Source organism: Mus musculus, chromosome 12 (genome assembly GCF_000001635.26).
Source record: "Mus musculus strain C57BL/6J chromosome 12, GRCm38.p6 C57BL/6J".
NCBI lineage: Eukaryota > Metazoa > Chordata > Mammalia > Rodentia > Muridae > Mus > Mus musculus.
The window spans coordinates 44849442-44866632 of NC_000078.6; the positions used below are offsets into that span (position 1 = coordinate 44849442).

General features: G+C 42.0%; 1 protein-coding gene across 3 annotated transcripts in view; it reads right to left on the reverse strand.

The window, feature by feature from the left end:
• Positions 1-3042: 3042 nt before the first annotated feature.
• Positions 3043-17191, reverse strand: part of Stxbp6 (syntaxin binding protein 6 (amisyn)) — a 222635-nt gene continuing 208486 nt past the window's right edge. For 2 of the 3 annotated variants that reach the window (XM_030246645.1, XM_006515667.4), the window contains 2 exons: positions 11784-11941; positions 3043-6436 (listed from right to left, as the gene is read on the reverse strand). In XM_030246645.1, the coding sequence (XP_030102505.1) occupies positions 6413-6436; positions 11784-11941 (182 nt within the window). In that variant the 3' untranslated portion in view covers positions 3043-6412. The remainder of the gene's footprint in view (positions 6437-11783; positions 11942-17191) is intronic. The other variant, NM_144552.3, reaches the window with a different exon arrangement.

Genomic DNA, 17191 nt, shown 5'->3' on the forward strand with positions numbered 1-17191 from the left:
AGTCCTCCGGGCAAAGCTTGTGAAATTCATGGACTTGGGTTTTCTTGTTTCTGTGTCACCCAACAAATAAGCAAGTTGGCTGAACATCTGTGATAACAACTGTCATTGGATGAAAACTTCATCTATATCTAATGTTGGCAAGTGATACCTGAGACTCAACGGACTGGAGCATACCTACCCCACCCCCATCAAACTCTAGATGTATGACCTTTAAACTTACCACCCAGGGCAGATTGAAAGGGAAATATATGTGCTGTAAAATAAGCCTTTCCTCCACCTGAAAGAACCAGTATTATTTAAAATGCCCAATAGAGGAAGAACAATAGTGATATATATGGCCAGCTAAATAATAATCCAGTAGGTCTGACATGCATAGGTTCAGTTTCTATACTATATTCCATGGCATCCAATGTGATGGTCTATGGGATGGGCCAAGCCATGGGATAAGCCAAGCCTTTCATATAGTCACCCTGAAGACTTACGGAATTTAGTCATGACTCAGCAAACAGAAGAAATATTGGCAGAAAACTTGATGAAAAGGCATGTTCTACAACAACCTCCTCTGAGGTAAACTTACAAACTTCCATCCTGAGGGAGACAGTCACATGATGTTCTGAAGGTGTGTGAATCATTCCATCCTGCAGGGAAGCTAACAGGAAGGAAACAACTCAAAATGTTTCAGGAAGTCCCTGAAACTAACTAAAAATTCTACATCTCTCCTTTCCCAAAGGTATATAAGCAGTAAGGACTGATGAGAAATACTCTCAGAAAATTAGACCTACCTAGAAAAGGAAAAGAACAGTTAAGCTTTCTGGAACAAGCTCACCTGGAAAAGATTCTTTCCAATCTGACCGGCTGATTACAGGCTGTGCAGTGTATTCCAGATTCCCAGCTTTGTGAGCTGTTGCCTATGCTGGAGTGGGCTTTGGGCTTTGGTGATGCAGCTGTCTCAGAGTCCATTCTGCTCCTGTAAGTAATCCCTTACCTATATGCCTATAGGTTAGAACAAAAAACTCATGGTTTACCAAGTTGGAATTTTGATAGTATCCTTATTTTGATCTGTTCCCAGGTCCCTATCTGGAGGGAGCAGACATTTGTTCATGTCTTCCAAGGAATAAGGAGGGAGTGTGCAGTGAAAATAGGATTTGGAAAATTCAGAGGCTCTAGATGAGGCTCAAATGTGAAAGTGAGAATCAAGACAAAAAACTGCCCCTCCCAGTAATACTGTGTAAATATACTTTATACTGAACATTCTTGGCAGCTTTTATTTGCTAGTTTAAATCTAGTAAGCATCTGGGAAAACCAGATGCCCCACCATCTGGGGCCTGCAGAAATAATTAAATAAATAATTAATTAAATTAAATTAACAAAAGCAAAATAACCAGGGATAGCAAAACAGCAAATTTGAAAGTAAATGTAAACATTAGAACTGGCTATAACAGACAGGGTAAAGGTCTGGCTGTAACTCCTTCGTTAAGTCCACACTATTCTGACATGTGTCCCTTAGAAAGGCTGAGCTGGAGAAAAGATTAAAAAGGAACAGTAAGAAGGCTTTAGACAGAGGAGACTTTGGTGAAGGTTTGAAGATAGCGTTTGCATCAGGAAGGCTTGACTTCATCAAATAATTACATGCTGCTAGGGTTTGGATTTTTAATGCTCTCCAAAGTTCAGCCTGGTGAAGGACTGGTCTGTCGTTTGAGGGCTAAACTTCTAAGAGGTGGGCCTCGTAGGGGAGCTTCAGGTTACTAGAGGTACAGTCTTAATTTAAGACTGCTTGTGGGACTCCAGTATTTTACTGTTATTTTCCTCTTTGGCCATAAGATAGGCAGTTTTGTACCATGGTGGTGTATTGTTCCATAATTGGAACCTAAAAGCAATGTGTCTGCATGATCACACAAGGGATCCTTCAGAATTATGAGCTGGAGGCACAGTGATTGCACTGAACCAAAGGACACCCTTCCTTAGTACCACCTTGCTGAGGAGTCAACTCACTTTCTGAGCATCGAACTGAGCCTTGCCTGTGGGTACATGCCAGTTTTAAAGCTGAAGTTATATAAAGCTAGGGGCTCCATGATATTTTCATTGTACTCTACCCCTGTTCAGTCCATTGCCTTCTTTCCCTGTTGCTCACCATATATACATGAGAGAAGTCCAGATGCTATGCGACAGAAAGCATGCAGTATCTATCTGTCTTTCTATTGCTTCCTTGTGGTCTCCTCCTGATAACCTCTACCTCCCACACATAAGTTCCTCTTCTACTTCCAAGTGCTATGTATACATGTATAAGTTCAGATTATGCACAGGAGAGAGAGAAGTGCTGCCCAATTAGGCATGAGATTTCTATCCATGCCATAAAAGTCTTCGTCTTTGTTTCTTGCTGGGAAAGGGCCCATTGGAGGCATTTCTAGCATTACTGTGATTGGAAGAACCCTTTCCAGATGAAGTGACCTAATTATCAACTTGTCATATTAATTTTCTCAAGGTTGGAGATGGTAAATGTATAACTGATAACAGTTAAACAGGATAATAATCTTTGTGGGTCAACCAGATGAGTTGTAATTTTGTTCACAAGAGCATGTATCTTTGAAGTGCACAATTACCTTACCTCTAGGTTCTCATCAAACCAAACTCTAATTATTGTTTTGTCATGGAGTAGGGGAGACCTGCTGGCCTCTGAGTCTGCCTGCTTCATGGTGTGTACCTCCAGAGATAGCCATTCTGCTGCTAACATTACTCGGGTCACTTCCCTTGAAAGCCAATGGGGTGACATTTGCTTTGCCACAGAAATATGCAGAGGAGTGAACACAGTCTGATCCAGCCTGTCTTACAATTAAACAGGGCATGACATTGCTTAATATGGGCATGCTCCACACTGTGCTTAGTGCCTTTGTCTCCTTTAAACTTCAAGTTTTCCCACAATTTCTTCATCTTCTGTCCTCCATCCTGAAGTCTTCTGCAGGCACACTAATGTAAGAAGTGTCATGGTGTTCATCTGCTTGTTAGTGTTTGGTGGGTTTCATAAATAAAGGAGAGAAACAAACATTCACCAGAGAGTTAAAATATTTAATGACAAAATCTGAGTTGCTCTAATAGTGAACCAAAAGAACAGCTGTTAACTTGTCTCTGAATGAAACAAAAATGGTACTCAATATCATAGAGAATTTCTGAAAAACCAAGAACACCACACATTAGCAGCATCACAATTCTGAAATTAGGAATGGAACCTATCTTAACTAGTATCTCTTATTTAGGGCACTCTGTAACTGTTTCTACATAAATGCATAATCTCTGCTAGTCACAATAGTATAAAACAGATTTCACTATAATTTTAAGTCTAACACATACTATTACTTCTACCAGACCTTAAAAAAAAGTTAGCTACTGGTCCTGTTACATTTTACAAATACATTCTTTGAAATGAAACATCAACCTGAATAACTGCATAGAGCCTGAACACAGAGATCTATCATTCTAGTGAAGACCACTACAGCTACATTCCAGGAAGAAGTGGAAATGCTGGCAAGTTCCTTTTTTAATGCATTGTCAATATAATTTGCAAAGTCCTTTGGAGAAAGACAGCATTTCCAGAATTCATAGTGAAGTGCAGAAACAAAATCAACACCTTAAGTGTTCTAGCAAGCTCAACCAAATGACCTGGTCCCATACGCCAGGCGTCCTCTTAACAAATTCATGCTGGTTACACTGCGTTAGCATTTTACATTTCAGTACCTTTTACCAAAGGATTGCAATGGATTTCACATGTGTTATTAAGGGTTTCACATGTGTCATCAGGGGTTCCACATGTGTTATCAGGGATTTCTCTGCAAGAGGCTGGACAGCTGAGAAGGGGCAGCAATTGCTCTTATAGCCTGTGTGTTTGGTGGAAGACAAGCAGGAAGGATCATAGACCGAAGTCATGGTGATGGCCTAGATACTGACTGATCCATAGAGGAAGCTAACAGGGCTTTGGGGGTGAGAAGAGGGTTCCTTTTAGTTCAGACTATTTCCAACAAGTTTTAGGCCAAAACTGATCAAGAGAGGGAATAGGAAGAGGGCAGGTGCAGGGCATTTACATCTATATGCTAAGGAGGAAGACTCAGCTTTCAGTGTGCTTCTGCCTGTTCAGGAACAGTTGGCCCAAAGTTGTCAGATAGCCAACAAGCAATTTTATTGTTGACTTGTGTGGGGAAAGTTAGACTATTTCTCTCAACTATTTATATCAGTCCTCTGAAACTAGAATCCAGTTTTGGAAGACAAATATTTGTGTTTTCTGAGCTAAAGTCTGCCAATGAAACCAATTTGGGGTATTATTTGGGGGCCTTTTATTCTTATTTTTTAGGAATCAGATAGTTCCAATAGTCAGCAGATGACAGGTTCCTGGCTTTTTTAAAATTGTAAGACACCTAAAGAAAAGCGTAAGATATAGTAAACATTCATAGTCCTCTATGTACATTGTATAGTATGTTCTTCACCTGGATTATCTGCCTAAAAGGATTATTACACTTGTTTGCAGCAAATCCCATCCTCTTCCTGACATTATACCTATGGTATTCCACGGAAAAATGTGCTCTTTCTCAGGGGATGTGTTATTAGGAAAACGTAAGCTATTTAAATCAGCATTAGTAATCTAACGTCATCTTACGTTGCTGCATTATTAGAGACTACATCACAAGTAAACAGGTGACTCGGTGGAGAGCAAAGAAGGAGAGGGTCCTGGCGACCCAGGCGTCTGAAAACTCCATGCACTGCAGTATGTGGCATGTGTAGCTTGCCTCATTGCTTTATGAGGAACAAGCATGTTTTTTATTTTATTTTTAATGTTTAGCTTTTAACCCTCGAGAAAACAAAATTTCCACAGTCTAAGTGCAGTATTACCTTGAGCAACACATAACCCAAAGGCCTGGAAGAGACTCTGTTCAATCTGACAGCACTGTAAAGGCCTGTCATTGTGCTGCCTGTATCAGACCAGGCAAGTTGAAACTGACGAGTATGCAATCTATCAAGAAGTACATGTTAAACGGCACGAAAGAAACTAAAAAACACAACAATACCGAAACCTCCAAAACCCAGATACCAAGAAACTAAAGGTTCATTCCCAAGGATCTTGTGAGAGAGCCTCTAAAATTAGGCTTAGCTTTGTCAAAAGAGCAAAAAACAAAGTAGCATCTTGACACGTTATAATTTATATACTTTTATCTAGACAAATTACTTCTTTTTATTTGACTTTATGCATTATTATGTTGTTTTGTGTATGTGTCTTTATATGGTGTACATATGTGTGCTGGGAAATGTGGGTGGAGGTCAGAGGTCAAATCTGTGGGGTCTAGTGGCCAGGTTTATGCCATAAGCACCTTCATTCACCGAGCCACCTCACTGACCCTAGATATACTATTTGTTGTTAGAAATATAAGTCCTCCCCACCCCCATGTTAGCTATGATATAATGACAACAAGAGAAATATCCATAAATCTATGGAAGTTTTAAATTATATTTTACGGTAGGTCTTTACATTCAAATTTTTGTCCTTCATATGATAATTCCAACTAGTCAGACTGGAAGGAAGGAACAGAAATGTTTATGTGTCAGCCCAGAGAGTAGATTTCTATTTGAGATTCTGATTTGTATTTTGTGAATGCTCTTGATGGTTCATGCAAAAAGATTAACATGAAAAGACAAAATCCAATTCCCCTGATATGCCCATGTGTTTACCACAGTACAGACTTGAGTCTCAAGATAATAAATTTTAATTTTTCTCTTCAAATGAAGAGGACTAGGAGAGTAGGCGAAAGCATTATGTGGCTTTTATTTGTACCCAGGACCATCACCTGATGCCACCATATTGAACTATTTTGTTGCTTAGTTACAGAGAGAAACAAAAAAATACATTTTGCCAATTTATACCTGGCTTATTATTTGGTCTGAATTTCGTATTTGAACTACAAAAACAATTTTTCTTCAAAAGGAACATATGCACACACACAGATATACATACACACACACACACACACACACACACACACACACACACACACACACATACACACACACACACACACACAGACAATGGAAAAAGTAAAAATGAAGCTGACACTATTGCAGCATTCTTTAGCAAGATAGGGAAATATATGCCCACAGCATGCTGCCATTCATTCATATTAACATCTGACCATGAAGAATCAAACCCTTCAATGTCCTTATATTGGGAAAGAAAGAAAGAAAGAAAGAAAGAAAGAAAGAAAGAAAGAAAGAAAGAAAGAAAGAAAGAAAGAAAGAAGGAAAGAAAGAAAGAAAGAGAAACAAACAAACAAACAAAACAGCAAAACCAAAGAAGCAGCCCCGTCTGGACGTCTTGTAATAACTGCTGAACAAACTCCTCCACTTTCTTTAGAGCTTCACCAGGATAGGCAGTTTCTCAACATTTATGCTTCATGGCAAGCTAAGGAGAGAAAGGGAGAGGGATGAAAAAAAAATGAGACCGTATTACTAGGCAGCTCTCTCTACTTTTCCTTCCTGCATTCAGGATTAGAGATCTTATGCCTGGTACCAACCACCACTCCTGTCCACTGTGGTCCTGATAGATGTGTAATACTTACACAAATAGGTCACAGGGCACTGCCCTTTGCCTCTTCCTGTACATTGACTTTGTTGGTACATGTGCCTGATGATGGAGGATGCTGTGTGTTTTCTTTCATTCCTCAGTAGGATAGATGAAAACAAAATGCACAGAGAGAACAAGCGACTCGCCCCTGGGAGAGCTGGGATTCCCGGGTCTCTAGATATATCAAGAAGCAACACTCCTGGGATCTTAATACTTGATGACATCTGATGAAGTGTGAAAACTCAAGAGCATGTAGAGAGACACTCTCAAATAATCTACACCATATCCCTCCTAGACTTTTAATCAGATCCAAAGTTCTTGGCAATTAAATTGTATTCCCTTATAGGGACAAACAATAGACCTTAACTTCCAACTACTAGTGCTTTGCCTCATCCTGGAACATATTAATAACCTATCATTCCAGCAAAGCCCAGGGCAGTCACAACGTCATCTTATTGGTGGCCACAAGAGAGAGGTTAGAACCCTGAGCTCCCACTAGGAAAACAGCATCAACATTTCTTTATGTGACAGAGGATGGCTGGCTATTATCCTAGGTATTGTCTCTAAGGAAAACCTTAGCTTAAAGTCTTGATAACTTTTTGTGTGGTGGAGCCAGTAAAGATCCCCTCAGACCTCCTGCTGGCTAATGCTGCTGGTTAGTCAATGGTCAGATGCAGAGTTTGTTCTGAGTACATCCATTTTGCTATACTGAGTGATAAAGATTTTTTTGGGTTTGGGGTCAAGAACTGTGCTGATGCCTAATAACTCCTGACATTAAAAAGCACTTAGTTATGGGCATAGTGAAGTGAGAGAAGAGAGGTAGGACCCTGCCTCAGACCTAGCCCAGTCTTCAGCCACATTCTTGGCCCCCGTTTTTGTTCTGCCTCCAGTTTTCATATATTATTTAGCAAAGAGGTCCATCAAATAAACACAGAGCTGTTAAGTGTTGTGTGTAATGAATTCCAACCATAAATATTTGATCACAGCTACTGTCTTGGTATTCATTGAGCTATTAACTTTCCACTAAATAGGCTTGCGCCAGGTCACATAGCCACTAATCTTCAGGAATGATTGCACTGCTGCTCAAGCTAGACCCTGAGTTATGGCCACCTGTACTTTGCAGAAATACAATTGAATAGGACGATTAGCTACATAGATCTTATTGTAGTACAAATATTTGTGTCTTCCTCAAAGTCAGGTGCCAAAACCAAACTGCCATGAGATGACATTAGGAGGTGAGCGTGGGAGGTGACTGGATCTGGAGGTGCAGAGACCTCAGAATGAAGGAGAGACTCTTCCCCTTTTCATTATGATAGGATACTCTCAAAGGTCACCATAAGTGAATCAGGAAAAAGACCTTCATGGGGCATGGAATCTAGCATCTTGATCTTGGACTTCTCTGTAAGAAATTAATTCATTGTTTAATCAATTACCAGGTTTTTAAAATTTGTTTGTAGCTTTTAAGTAGCCTGGACAGACTAATAACACCTAGCAAAAAGTGGTAATACCCTGGTTTATAAAAGTATCTGGGAATGAAGGACTTTAGGATAAAGAGCACTAAACAAAATTAGGGAACCAGATTATACAATTTTGCTACTAAAGCCTTGGGTGCTTCAACATCAATGCTTCCCCATTGTTCCCCACTCCTGTAAAACTGTCGGAGAGTAATACAAGTGCTGGAGTTCCTCCCTTAAATATTCCCCCTGGTTTATTTACTGAATAGTTTACAGAAATCCCCTACTAATGCTCTGTAGTCTATTCTACATAATGATAATGAAAAAAAATCATTACAGACACTAGGATGTGCTTTAAGAGAAGAGTCCCTTCCCTTTTAGCCTAAAGGCTCAAACTGAACAACTGCAACAGAACTAACAAGAGGGAGGGAGAGAGAGGACGGGGGGAGGGGGAGAGAGAGAGAGAGAGAGAGAGAGAGAGAGAGAGAGAGAGAGAGAGAGAAAGGGAGGGAGAGGGAGAGGGAGAGGGAGAGGGAGAGGGAGAGGGAGAGGGAGAGGGAGAGGGAGAGGGAGAGGGAGAGGGAGAAAGAGAGAGAATTTATTGTCATCTCTTCTACCCTGGTGCAGAAGAGTCCAGATCAACTCTTTTTGCTGTGAGAAATGTCATTTGAGGATGCTAGTGTGGGTAATGTTCTTGCCTGCTGACTCACCACCCATGGCGGGCTGTCAAAGCCTGGAGCACACTGCAACCTTGAGCTTTCGGGGGCAGGGGAAAGTGAGTGAGGCTGCTTGTGCTGTGCGTTGCTCTTTCCTAATGGCTGGAACTGTGCCAGACCCACAGCTCAGGAAGGAACAATACTTCCTCATGACAGGATAACCAGAACTGGGGTGAGGAGTGTGCTGGGCCAGGAGAGAAGCATTGTCCCCCATCTCTGTTCTAGAGGGGACTGGCACCCATACAGCTAGAGGATGAACAAAAGAGACCTGTTCACGCTTGTACCTGGGTCACTGCAGGGGTCCTGGGAAAAATGACAAATGGTATTTTTTTACAATAATCTAGAAAGACAGGCCACAATTTCCATTGGACCTGGTTGTCCTCAGAGGAACTGTCACCTGGGAAGATTGTTCTTTGCCATGTGCACTGTGTCTTCCTCTTGTAAACACAGCCCACTCTTCATGAGTCAACAGGCCACACATGTCTAGGAGTGTGGGGAATGGGTAGAAGGCCTGGTTCCACCTCTGAATCTTCTCACTAGCAGGCCTGGCTGGGGCTTGGCCAGTGAAATCACATCTTCATGGTAAATCTATGGTCTTATCAACAGTTCTAACCCCTAGAAAAAGCAGCCACACCTTATCTAAAGTGGTTGGCTTGCTCACTACAAATATTTCTTAGGTTAGTGGTTCATGAGCACATAGCCCAGTTTTAGAAAACTGCAAGCCTAGCCCTGACACTGTCTTACACTCCCTTGTACACACTCACCCAGGGACTTTTTCTCCCCTGGGAACATCTTCTGGAGGGGAAACCAATTATAATGCCAAATTCTCTTGCCTAATTGACCTCTACTAAGACCACCCTGCCCTGCACTTACCAAAGCTGGAGACCCCTTTGCAGTTTATGGCCTCATCAATTTCTAGTCTCATAGGCTGTTCTAAGATGTCTCTCTGTTCACATACTATAAACTTCCCACTCGCTTTCCTTTTGAATTTGGATCACACAATATTTATCTGCATTCTTTTTTAAAATTGCTGTTTTTGAAGATTCTCAGTCATCTGTAATAATTCCTCAGTTTCATTACTGATCCCATTATGTCACCAAATAGAGGACAGGTTCAGCAAAAGCTATGTTTATTGAAATAAATCATAAACAGTTTAGATTTATATGCATGTTCCCCTCTGAACTAGAGGAGATAGGTGTGGTTATTAATCAATTGTCTTTGTTTAACTGATAAGAAAACATGGGATTTTGAGAAATTTAGCATTTGTCCTAGCTCACCCAGATGGAAAATGACAGAGCCGGGCTCAAACATAAGAAGTTAACTACTATACCATGTTATTTCCCAACCATTGAGCAAACTTGGCCACAGTGTCAGGGAAATAGTGGCAATGGCCCAGAACTTGGATGTTTGTACAACCCCTGGTGAGAGGGACGCCTATGTGGATGACATCCAGGTATTGTCTACCCCACATTAGGAAGAATAATTTCACAGCTTCCTTGGTAACCTGGTTTGTGGTTTAATCATTAGCCGAAACTATTTTAGCAGAGCTTTATCAGTGCACCACAGTGGGAAGGCAAACGAGACAATTGCCTGGACCACTCGACCTTTGCAAACTTTAGGACAGCTGTAATGTTACTTCCTTTGGCTTTCTCTTTCCCCACTCAATACCACTACTCAGATTACCACTGTCCTTCTCCTATTTAAATACTTTAAGTTGCTTTGTGTATGAGTGCATCAGGGCATGAAATCTCTCATCATTTCCTTGTACCAAAGCCTTGGGGAGCATGCATCTGGGTTTACTTCATCACAGCTCGTAATGCGACGTCCTGATGCCAACTTGTCTGCTGGCAGACTTGTCTTGGACAGACTTGGTTAGTTCTCCTTCAAGGAACTCTACCTGGGTCTCAGAAGCAGCAGTGCACTAAGACCCTGTTGTGATAGAGTCACTGAAGCCATCTGTCAGGAGCCAATCTCCTGGAGTGCTTTCTTATGAGCCCTAGAGAAACATCTTCTGTCCACTAGAACGTATTTTTCTTACTGCTTCTTGGTTGTCCATTCTTGTTTCCTCAGCAGAAGTGGAGTATTCTCTGCAGGCTAATTGAATTATTCTCCCTTAAAAAATCAACTAAAACCTATCTGCAGGTCCAGATCATGAGCGTATCAGGCCGACCTGTCACCAGTAGAAATGGCTCCAAGAAACTTAAATTCAAGTCACCAGCTAGAAACTAACTACTCTTTGATTCTAAGTATAAGCACAGTAATAAATCATCTTTACCAGCTGACCAGTGGACCTCCTCTTTCCTTTGGTTTATGATTGCCTTAGATAGATGCTGACAGTAAATAGTCCTTTTTTCTTCTGAAAGGCAGTTAACAGCAAATGTAAACATGCATGCTAAGTATCCAGTCACACAAGAAGTACCTTCCTCAGAGTTCTGGGACAGGCGATAATCTTGCTGCCACATCTGCTCAATATTAGAGATCCAGAGTGGAGGTTTTGAATCAATATCCAGCCAGGTTCAGAGGGGAAACTAGCCTTGAGACCAGGGCTTGTTTTATATGTCCAGTGAAGAGATAACAACATGTGACATACAGTGACAGATACTTAGAATGAGAAAAAGAGAGTGGAAAAGGACGCCTGAGAAGCTTCAAGTCCAATACAACTGTGGTCAATGACAGGGAAATATTGTGAACACCGATCTTATTTCTCCCCCTTTCTGTGACCTGAGCCTGAACCTTGATATTTAGGACAGAAATTAAAGATTTCTTTCGCTATCTTAAATACCTAAAAGTCAGAAGGTCTGAAAAAGAGATGAGGCCATTAGAAAGAAGATGGTAAGCACAAAATCCAGATACAGGGAAAAAAGCTGCAAGGCTCTAGTAATTAGAAAATGATGCACCAAAAGGAACAACAACCAAGAAAATGCTCCTTGATTTTCTTATCCACCCTGGGAACAGTGTCTTGATATTATGACCTCTGATAATCCAGCATGAAGACCCTGTTCTCTGCTGGCTCACCTTGTGTGCGGTTTCTGCAAACTGCTGGGCACTGTTCTTCATGTCTTCTGTCTTCTCCTCTGCTCGGCCTAACCGTTCCCCACGCTCGTTCAAGGCCTGGCTTGCCTTCTGTACTGCACTGGTCACACTATCAGCTGCTGAATGGAGGATGCTGTTTCCTGGAAAGATTGCAAGAGTGTCAGGAGCTAGATTGGATCCCCACAAAGACAGATAGATTGATACCCACACGATGGAAAGGCCCAAGGTGGATGGTAGCTGAAAATAAGTTTCCATTCTTTTGGGTGACTCATTCACTTATAAGTCACCCAAAGATCTGCCACAAGACCAGAGCAAATCCTGCCAGCTTCTCTCCACTCCATCACCATTTATTCTACTTGAGGAGGCTCCAAAAGATGGAGCCCAGTGGAATTTAAGACTAACTTGCATAGGTAAATGGGAACAAGTTCACAAAATTGGGAAAGTCCATTAAGATCTATTTGCATCTTATGTACATTTTTATTATTTTATTACATTTATTTATCTTTTCTCTCGTGTGTGTGCGTGTGTGTGTGTGCGTGTGTGTGTGTGTGTGTGTGTGTGTGTGTGAGAGAGAGAGAGAGAGAGAGAGAGAGAGTCAGAGGACAACATCTGGAAGTTGGTCCCATCCTTCTATCACATGAGCCACTAACCACTTAGTTAACTGGTGGCACATACCTTACCTGGAGCCACCACACTAATTTATTTTTGATGACAAGTGTCTCACTCAAGTCTAGGTGAGCCTGGGATTCCATCTTTCGGCCTCTACCCTGCAAGTGGGAATTCCAGGCATGAATTCCATGCTCTATAAAGCCTGTGATTCCCCCCAACCCCTTGGGCTGGGGAACTGAACCCAGGGCCTTGTAAATGCTAGACAAATCCTCTACCACTGGCTTATGCTTAGTTTTCCAGTTTGTTTCCATCTTTAGTTCAGATCAATAATCCCCAGAAACTTGGGGTTGTAGGGATTTTCTAGATAGAATGTTCTACTAACTTTTTACTTTACGCCTTTGTCTAGCAATTAGGCCACACTCCCCAATGCATGGCTGAGAGCTATGATTCAATAATGAGCTTTTGAAATTCAAAGGTGATATGATGGCTTCCAACCTCGGATCCTATGGTTTGGGTTGGGTGCCTGGGCTTCTATGTGTGAGTTCTAGAATTTTAAAAGCGAAGGCACAGCACTGCTAGCAGCTAGCAGGTAGGATACCATCAAAGAAACTTACTTCTGAGGAAATGTAGTATTTTCACACTCCAGAATGATACCAAAGAAAGTAGAAGCCAACCACATCTCCAAAGGTCATGCATCCTTGATACTCCACTTGCCAAGAGTGGCAGCATGATTTGGGAAAGAGCTTGCAGGCACATTAGCCACCGAGGACAAGGACAGTGGCCAGTGACAACCTCAGGAAAATTTATAGCTGTATTTTGTTAACATTGAATGGCATTTTATATAAGTTTTATGTCTTTCAATAAGTTGATTACATTATTTTATTTTGTACCTGGGATGGATACATCTAACCACAGATAGCTTTTAATAGAAATGTAATTTCCACTAGTCTCAGCTACAAAGGCTGGATAATTTATCCTTTGTGGGAACATTCTGGAGTGTGTGGAAAAGAATCTCAGGTGAGGAGTGCCTGGTCTAGAGGCAGCACCTTCCATTTACATTCTAAAAAAAAAAAAAAAAAAGTGATAAGGGTTAACTAATCGTAGCTAGCACCACATAGTTATGCATCCATATATATAGACACAGTGACATCCATATACATACACACAGTGAGTACAGACGAGGTGATTGCACCCCAGGGAAATCTGCTTGGGCACAAAGGAAATTCTGGGACTTCAGAACAAATTTTACAGAAGAAACCTTAGTCTTACATTGTTTTCCTACTGTACCAGTAAGTACGATAGCATTTCATTATCAAAGCTAATACCACAGGACTTAGCAAGCAGAAAAACATTCAAAAATATTGCTTCATGTCCCGTCCAAAAATCCAAGGAAGCAGAAAAGCTTGTACGTGGTCATCACACCAGAAAATTACAGGGTTACCACTGAACTTTGGTCTGTTGATGACACCCCCCTTCCTCACAGACAAGATGCAGCACTCACTGGGACACGATGGTGGGCAGACTAGCATATAGGTGTAGCTTTGAGATGGATATTTTCCAGGGTCATTCCAGATTGCTTCTGCCCAAGCGTTCTTCTTGGTAACCTACGACTTCCAGCTTATGCTACATGGCAAGCCAAGTAATACAAAGAAGGGAGAGAGCAGCAGGATAGACTGGGAAGACAGACGAGAGGCTGACCTCTCTCTGATCTATGTTGTCATATACACACCACAGTTTAACAGGAGCTGTGAGAAAAGATGAGGCAGGAATCTGCAAGCTTCAGTGTGAGAGTTTATGCTGACTGTCAATGTGACGAGTTTACTATTGCCTAGGAGACATACCTCTGGGAATGCCTATGAGAGCATTTCCAAAGAGGCTTGACTAGAAAAGAGACCCACCCTGAAAGTGGAAGGTACTATCCCACAGGGGTAAGGCTCGGACTGAATAAAGAAGACTATAAGTGGGATACCAACATTCTCTATGCTTTGACTGGGGAGGACATCTGGCCAGCTGTCCACTCTCACCGCACAGACTTCCCTGCCTTTCCTGCTATGATGGCCTTTACTCTCAAACGGTGAGGAAAGAAAATATCCCTTTCCCTGAGAGTTGCTTCTTGATGGATATTTGATCACAGAAATAAAGGAAAGTAGCACAGGGCTGTGGTGATAGTTCTGTTGGCACTGTAGCTGCTGCACAGGCATGCAGAACTCGGTTCCATACCCAGAACTCTTATGAAAGCATCAGGTGTGAGGTTGCATGCCACAGTTCTGGGGAGGTAGAGACAAGTGGGTCACTGGGATTCTCTGAGCAGCCAGTATAGAAACGTCAGGAATTTCAGATTCTGGTGAGATCAACAGAGTAGAGGAGCTGGAGAGATGGCTTAGTTGTTAAGAGCATTCATGCTCTTGCAGACCACCCACATTTGGTTCCCAGGGTTCCACACCAGGCAGCTCACAAAGGTTTGCTACTCCAGATCTAGGGGAAGCTTCTAGGATACATGGATATCTGTATACGAACAAACGGACATATACACATGAATAACAATAAATTTAAAAACAAAACAAAGTAGACAGCGATAAAAAGGAGGAAACCCAAGTTTAGCTTCTGGCCTCCACAGAAGGTCTTCACGCACGTGTACACACACACACACACAAGGAAATTTTAATGCAGAAGAAGTGGGGCCATTGCTGTGGTAAGCTTGACCACTGGATTGTGGGGAAAACATGAGAGGCCCTAGAAAGCCATAACCAAGTTTAATGTAGTTATTCTGTTGGAGCATATGGAAATAAAAATTCATTTGAAAGGGGAGCAACTGGATTGAGAATGCCCTTGAAGAAACTGCTAGACATTGACACCACCCCCACCCCACCCCCACCCCGCACCAAGGGAAGTGCTTTTGGGGTTCAGCTGACAAAGTGCACAGAGGTATAAGCACTACGACAGCTGTGGTGTAACCACAGCTACAACCTTGAGCTAGGAATAGATTTTTAACAATTTTGCCAATGAGGTACAGGTTTTACAAGCGTATAAAATGTAAAAGTCATGGTAGCTTGATTACGGCTACAGAAAGTCAGAGAAGGCAATGTGAGGCAGGCTTGAATTCCCTGTGAGGGCATGAGTCTTTTACCTGAAGCTGTGAGCCTGAAGTACATATTACACTGGAGGCCCCAGGAGATGCCAGGACTGTGGAATGTCAGTCTCAGAAACTCTCAGGTATGGAGTGGAAGGAGATCAAGAAAGACCATGTGGGTTACAGCAGCAGACTTAGATGTTGCTACCAAAGGTTGTTGGAGCCCATGAGATGCTATGAGCTCCAGAAGCCAGCCAAGCAGCAGCCACAAGAATTTGGTGTTTTTCCTGCCACGTTTTGAGCTTGCTTTGGTCTGTTATTTCCTTGCTATGTTCTTGTTCCTCCTTTACAAAACAGGAATGTTTACTCTGTGTAATTGCTCATTGGAAGTATGAGGTTCACAGGTAAGCTGTTTGAGATACAGATTCACTATGGATTTTTTAAAAAGGTGTTAACATTATAATAAGACTTTGGAGACTTTTCAAGATCAGATGAATGTATTTTGCATTGTGAGATGCCCTTTAGTCCGTGGGGATCCATACTTTAAAAGTGGACAAGGGCTGGTTGGCCTCTGCACCCGGGAGCTAAGGCTGTTCCACAGCTCTCTGTACACAGGTCCTCCCAAGAGAGAGCTGTTCTCCCAGGAGTGCTTTCACTCCCAGGCTCAGAGGTGAGAGAGCCACTTCCTCTCTAATAAATGTCTGGAGCAGTGCAGCAAGGAGCACATGAGGGTGGGGGCACAGGAACAGTGGAGTGGCTGGGACAGGATGTAGCAGAGAATGGCCTTGTAGGTCATCAATGGGAGAAGAGGTCCTTGATCCTGTGAAGGCTCAATGCCCTAGTGAAATGGAATGCCAGGATCAGGAAACAGGAGTGGGTGGGTTGGTGAGCATACGGAAGGGGGATAGGATAGGGAGTTCTCAGAGGGGAAAGCAGGGAAAGGGGATAACAGTTGAAATTTAAATAAAGAAGATATCTAATTTAAAAAAAAGGAATGCTACTAAATGTGGACAAGGTGTGGACCTGAGATGGTTAATCTTAATCATTAATTTGTTAACAGAATTTAGTGAGTCTAGCAGATATTCTCAGGCTGGTTAAAGATCTGATCATAGGTGACACCAGGTCTGGGCTGGGGTCCTGTGCTGAGTAAGAAGGCAAAAGTGAGTAGAGCATCAATATCCATGTCTTCTTGACTGTAGATGCAATATGACCATCTGTCTCCCACTGCATTGCATAGCTAGAGCTGCCATCATAACCTTCTCTTTCCTCTTAGCACAGACTGCACTTCAAAGTTGGAGCCAGAAAAATGCTTTCATAATTTTGTTCTGGCCAGGGGTTTTGTCATGGCATTGAGAAAAGTAACTAACACATCTTGGTTAAGAATAGTTGTGTTGTTAATTAAAGAGACTTTAAAAGTAACTGCAATAAAGTTAAGAGTATATAACTACCATCTTTTATAATTAACCTCTATGACTTTCTAAGTTATATACACCTATGAATGTGGACTGAATCTCCTAGGGGTAAGCCACACTGCTTCTATGCCATGGTGTTCTTGAAACGAAACTTGGACATGATGTTAGTTGATGTCACAACCAGTCTCTTATAGTTGTTATAGAAGGAGAAACACATGGTATGGGATAAAATGGAAGCACCTGCTGTGCTTACTGCTTAAAGAAGACATGGATGAGCTGGGCAGTGGTGGTGTGCACCT